This window comes from Lactuca virosa, chromosome 9, assembly GCF_052849685.1.
Source record: "Lactuca virosa cultivar CGN04683 chromosome 9, Lactuca_virosa_CGN04683_v6, whole genome shotgun sequence".
Taxonomy (NCBI): domain Eukaryota; kingdom Viridiplantae; phylum Streptophyta; class Magnoliopsida; order Asterales; family Asteraceae; genus Lactuca; species Lactuca virosa.
The window spans coordinates 77,388,532-77,394,877 of NC_136434.1; the positions used below are offsets into that span (position 1 = coordinate 77,388,532).

General features: G+C 31.1%; 1 protein-coding gene across 5 annotated transcripts; it reads right to left on the minus strand.

The window, feature by feature from the left end:
• Positions 1-825: 825 nt before the first annotated feature.
• SULTR1;3 (sulfate transporter 1;3) lies at positions 826-5,910 on the minus strand. 5 transcript variants are annotated; one of them, XM_079071011.1, is made up of 12 exons: positions 5,853-5,910; positions 5,199-5,565; positions 4,644-4,692; positions 4,317-4,524; positions 4,042-4,222; positions 3,895-3,960; positions 3,685-3,798; positions 2,815-2,931; positions 2,312-2,725; positions 2,028-2,218; positions 1,703-1,949; positions 826-1,336 (listed from the first exon to the last, which is right to left on the minus strand). In XM_079071011.1, the coding sequence occupies exons 2-12, from the start codon at positions 5,523-5,525 to the stop codon at positions 1,193-1,195; spliced, it is 2,058 nt and encodes a 685-aa protein (XP_078927137.1). In that variant the 5' UTR covers positions 5,526-5,565; positions 5,853-5,910; the 3' UTR covers positions 826-1,192. The 5 variants fall into 5 exon arrangements, with proteins under 5 accessions (XP_078927137.1, XP_078927136.1, XP_078927138.1 ...); XM_079071010.1 differs by having other exon boundaries at positions 5,843-5,908; XM_079071012.1 differs by lacking the exon at positions 5,853-5,910 and adding an exon at positions 5,747-5,837.
• Positions 5,911-6,346: the final 436 nt, after the last annotated feature.

Genomic DNA, 6,346 nt, shown 5'->3' on the forward strand with positions numbered 1-6,346 from the left:
GTGTCCTTAAAGGCACGTATTAGAAAATCCCATAACAAAAAATATATATTATTTGTAACAAATTATATCATTCAACAAATTTTCTTTAGTATCTTCAAAATAATAACAATATTTAATGCCACCAAGAATCATTCTATTTTTGATTGATTTATGTAACATCCAACTTTGTAACACAAGGTATAGCCAAAAGGTTTACTTTTTAATTTATAAATCGTACTGGTGTACATTTGTATTAACAATCCAGTACAAGTAATTATCAAAATGATCACAATAAGGAAATACAAATACAATGATCGAATACAACTATTTAAACTACCATTTTATCTAATAACAACTGTAATGGACTTACTCAAGCTATATTTTTCTCTATTAACAATAGTAATGAACTTACAACTACTCAAGCTACCATTAGATCGTCATAAGGTACTCGTGTGACTTTCCGTACTCCTCATATATTACCACATTATATTTCATTACCTCTTTAATTACTACATGCCAAACATTATCTTAATGTTTTGAGCCAGATAAAATTCAACATTTTTAATCAAATAAGATATTTTATATTAACCATGTACTAGTATTTTCACAACCTAAACCTCACCAATTTTTTTTAGTTTCAATCATACATGTTTATTTGAGACAAGAAAAAATAATGAAAAAAAAAAAACTCACAATTACATGGATCGAGATTGGAGAGTATATATGTATGTGAAAGGTTCATCAAACAAGTGTGTAATAGACAAACATTCAAGTTTTTATCCATCTTGCTTAAATTAGCCAAAGAAGTTTCGATCTACTAAAATTTCGGTAAGAAAATTACTAATATTCTCTTATTGAAAACTCGTAGAAACTTATAATTCAAAATCATACATACATTACAATATATTATTGTACTCTTTCCTTTGCACTCAAACAAAAATCATTACATCTATGAATTCAACAAAGCAAATGAACTAAGGGACCATGAACTAAAATTAGTTAATATAAATAGACTCTTCGTCTATATAGGTACTTTTATACCCCATTTTCTTTTTAATATCAATACTTTCCACTCCAAATGCATACATCCCAATGATCCCTCAAATATGCACTTGTGATACCTTTATTCATCTAGAACAATTTGAATTTGTGACCTTTTAAGTTGTATACATTTTTATACTTCTTCGTTAGTGTTCATATTTTGCTAATAAGCTTACACGTCGTGAGCAATCTTTGGTGCGCATGTGTGAACAGCGTCTGCAACAGTGAGAAAAATCTTGTTTTCGCCTATCAGCTCAGGGAAACCCGCAGCGTATAGCTTGTCTAGCACAAGTTGACCAGGGTTTGCAAGAACAAGCTGTTGTATTTTCAGTGTTATAAAATTAGAATTATGAAAAAACTATTTTAAGTTAAAAAAAAATTAGTTTTTTAAATTTCAGTTTTATTATGTAGTCTGTAAATTTTAAAAAACAAACAGTTTTTTTTATACACACCACAAACATTTAGCTCATATCTTGTTCTGTAGACGACGTGGTCGGAAGACCACAAATATTTTATCCTTTATAAAACAAACAACCGTTTGATTTAGTAAACTATGTATTTTTTTTTATTTAATATAGAAATTAATGAAATAACATAATTCTTAAATCTTTTCAAATTTGTTTTAATTTATTTTTTCTTTTATGTTTTTAAACATTATTTAATCGGATAAGAATTTAGTTACCTGAACATCTCTCTTTTGCAAACTCCTGTGTAGTTCTTCAAAGGCATGGATTCCACTGGTGTCGATATCGGTAACAGCTGAAATTAGGCGAAGGAGATATGAAGAAGATGAATCGAATAGAGCAAAACGTAAACCTAAATACAGGTAATCAAGCTTCTTACGTGACATTTCAACTATGAGAAATTGAATCCTTGGTTCGTAATTTGCTTTTAGATTATCTTCTTCCTCAGTTAGCCATCTCAATACCCTGCAATAAAGTACTCGATTTATAGCCCTAATGTTTCAAAATTCATCAAATTAGTAGAACTTTGCGAAAATGCATTACCTTTCTTTCGTGTAGTTGGAGTTGGAGAAGTAAATCGCAGAATCAACCCTTACTATCAGAACACCGGGAACTTTAATCGCCTCCGGATATTGTCCGATGTTCCTGTAAACGCTCGTCATCGGAATCTTTCCAAGGATTGCAGTTCGTGGGCGTGTAACTTGAAGAAGAATCTTAGCGAAAGATATTATGACCTGATAATTCAACAAAACGAGAATTATCAATGTCGGGATGATAAAACTCAAGAAGAGTTTAAATTTCAACGATGATGATGATTTGATTTATACAGCAATCAAAAGCCCAATCTCGACAGATTTGAAAACGACGCCAAGAAACGCTCCCATACACGCGACGAAATCAAGTTTATCGATTTTCCAAATCAAAATCGCAGCATCGTAATCGATTAGCCCAATGACAGCAGAAATAATAATCGAAGATAGAATCGCATTTGGTGTATACTCGAAAAGAGGGGTTAGGAATTTCACAGTGAGGAGAACCACAATCGACATCACAATGTTGGAAACCGCCGTTTGACATCCGGCCATGTAATTTACAGCTGATCGGGAAAACGAACCGGTTGCGACGTAGCATGACGTCATTGAGCCGATGATGTTCATAGTTCCGAGTGCTACCATTTCTTTGTTCCCATCTACTTGGTAATCTTTCATTGAAGCAAATGTTCTTCCGATTGCAACTGCTTCCTGTAATTTTATCAAACATAAACAACAATCTTCGATAAATCAATCAAACACGATATGATTCTTCAAAAAAATTTGGGGTAGGAGTTCACCGTTAACGCTATCATTCCGGCGACAATGCCGATTTTAAACCCTTTGAGTAGATTTTCGCCGGAGAAATAGATTTTGTCAAGCGACGGCGGGTTGATTCGTTTATCAATATGTCCCACCTGCCAAAACAAATTCGGTTAATTTGACTTTTTGAGTCAAACTTGTATTTTTCAAATTTATTATTATTTATTTATATCTACTTTTTACACTTTCAACAACAACTCTTTCTTTATATACAAATATTTTTGTTCCTTTTATAGTATAAATAATTATCGTCCTAAAAAGCAAAACATATTAAAGTTTTGTTTGACACATCCTAAAAATTGGTTTTTAGCTAAAAAGCCCCAAAATTAATTTTTAGCTAAAAAGCTAATTTTTAAGTAATTATAAGCTATTTTATCAAAAAGCTAGCTTATGGGGTGTTTGAAATTGCTTTTAAAATAACTTTTCACTTTTAACTTTTCTAAAAAGTAAAAAAACGTGAAAAATATGTTTGACTAATGAAAAAGATTTTTTAAAATAACTTTTTGTATAGTAGAAAAAGTTGAGTTTTCAAAAGTCATAAATTCTGTCTTTTTGTAACTTTTGTGACTTTTTAATTGAAAAATTGTTTTTTACCTTAAAAGCAAATACATATTTTAAAAATTTTCTTTTGGAAAAAGTTACTAATCAAAAAGTCATTTTACAAAAATGATTTTTAACCTTAAAAGTAATCCCAAACACTCCTTGTAAGTTATTTATAAGCTATTTTTATGTTCTTAATCAAATGGTAAATTACAATCAGCAAACTTATTTTTTGTCAATGGCCTAATTCAGTTTTTGAGTTGAAATCAAGCAATTTGACATTGAGAAAGTCAAAATCAAGTTCTTACTATTGCGACACCTTCCTTGTTTGCATGGGTGATGTACACGAAAAAAGTCGATAAAATAACCGAGATCAAAGGTGCAATCGCGGGCACCCAAAAGAGTTTCTTGTTCTTCTTTCCCTGTTTAGTAAATTACAAAAAAATTAGGATACTGATCTTTCTTCATTTTATTATCTATTTTATAATTTATAATTCTAATAAACTTTAATGTCTTACAATGTACTTGGTAAGGAGTAGAAAAGCTAAGAAACTTGATGCAATCACTATCGTCTGCCAGTTCCACTACACAATATATACGAGCAATAATTGTTAATAACTTAATATAATTAGTTTCATGATATATAATTAAGAAAAAAAACTCACGGAATGATGAATGGATCCAAAAACCGATTTCATTACTGAAATAATATCAGTTTCTTTGGTGAAATGTTCACTAGGAATTCCAAGAAAGCCCTTGAGTTGTTGAAGTGCAATCGTGATAGCAGCTCCACCCATGAAACCAACAACAGCAGCATGCGATAGAAAATCTATCAGAAACCCTAGTCTGATCATCATCATAACCATAAATTCGTTGTTAATTAAAAAAAGGAAAAAGATCAAATAAAATAATTAAAGACTTTTTATAGTTATTAAATTACCTAAGAACTCCAAGAGTAGCTTGAGTAATCCCAGCAAAAAAAGTAGCTGTAAATACAAGCCGAAGATATTCATTTGGTTGATTTTCAGGGTCAAATTCTTGTCGAAGAAGAGTTCCCATTAATAGTGACACCACAGCTACAGGTCCTATCGCTATATCTCGTGAGCTTCCCATAAATGCATAGATTAATGGTGGAACGAAGCTTGAGTCTACACATGCAAAAGTCAAAATATGTCAGATATAAAGATTAATTAATCTAGAAAATAGGAAAAACAACTATTAGCGACGGAATAATCCGTCACTAATCGTTGTATGAGAAAATGCTTACACAATCCATATTGTGGACTTAAATTTGCAAGCTTTGAATACCCGATATCCTGTAATGGATTTGTACACAAGAAAATGGTTAGATATATAACTATTTTGTGTTTCTCGATGAATCTTGAACATATGATATATACCTAATTATTAGTCTTTTATATTATTTGCATGGATAACGAGATACATATGAAGACACTGGGTATAATTAGAATCTATACGATAATATACCGACTCTATTATTGTATTGTATACATAATGAGGCTCATATAAACTGTTTGTATAATTACCAAATATATAGAAAACCATAGAACCATATAAAAATAACTAATGTTCATAAGTGAACATACATGTTCATCTATGAACATATGTATGTATGTTTAGTTATGATTTATGAACATATATACTCAATTATAGTTATTTTCAAGTGGTTCTATGACTGTTGTTAATATTTATTTCTATGTAGAACTTTACCCCATAATCTATACAATAATATACAAACTATATTATTGTATAGGTAACGTCAAACTATAATCAATACAATTATTGTATACAATAATGATACCTGGGGAATGCAAAGACTGGCGATAGTGAGTCCAGAGATAAGATCGCCTCTAAACTTCTTGATATTATAACTTCTTCCCCAATCAAGAATTGGGAACAAAGCTTGCAGACCAAGTACAAACTTTTTGGATTTTGTTTGATGCTTGAAGGGTCGCAGAGGATCATCTGAAAAGAACGTTTCTTTCAGTGTGGATTTGAATTCCTTCAAGACATTTTGTTTTGGAGGAACACCGATCTTGTGAATGTAAAGTACATTCTCTCTTTGACTCTCGGAAGAAGTCAAACTTTTGGTTTCCATGTTCGGATCTTTGTCGTCTTGATCAGGCATTGAAGACCACACTCAAATGAATGTCAATGACTTAATCCGTCTGTTTTTCACGAAAAAGATGAGAAGACAAGTTTAGAAACAGAAATATATCATGATTTGGAGATAGATATTGAAAGCAAATGCTTTCAGATTATTGAAACCAAAGGGTTTGATGGGAATTGAAAGAAATGAGTAAACATCAAGATTATATAAGTTTTAAGTAAGAAGGTTAAAGGTCAAACTTTTGGATTTCAAAGAATGAAAGTCTACTCTTTTGTTCTTGCCAGAAACTCGAATCAAAAGGTGGTTAATCCAAATATTTGACTATATTAACTCACCCTCACCCACCTCCAGATTTGCTATAACATCCTTTCATAGTTCATTGTTCTTAGAGGTGAGAAGTCTCACTTCAACTTTTATGGTCAAATAGTCATATATTCCCATTGTATTAAATGATCGTTATCAAACATTAATTATTTGTCAATATAAACAGGTATTGTGTCGAGTCTAAATTGTTTTCTGCCTTTGTTCTCTTTCTAAGGATCCTTTTCATGTAGCAATCTTGAAGTTTGGTCAGATAACAGTGCATAGTAAACTCTTTCAAGCTCCCAAATAGGACTTTTTCAACCATAAGAATCCAAATATGGACGAAATTCATCAACTAAAACAAATGGTACAGAATAAAAACGGGAATATGACTTGTATTATTCTATTCGATGCAAATTTAAACAAGGAAACCAAAGATGGCGATGGAAATTAACAACATAGTGATCTATACAAAGAGTGGCAGGAATATATATGCCGGCTTCTACTTCCTTGTTTTTCATTATATTATTGTTTGA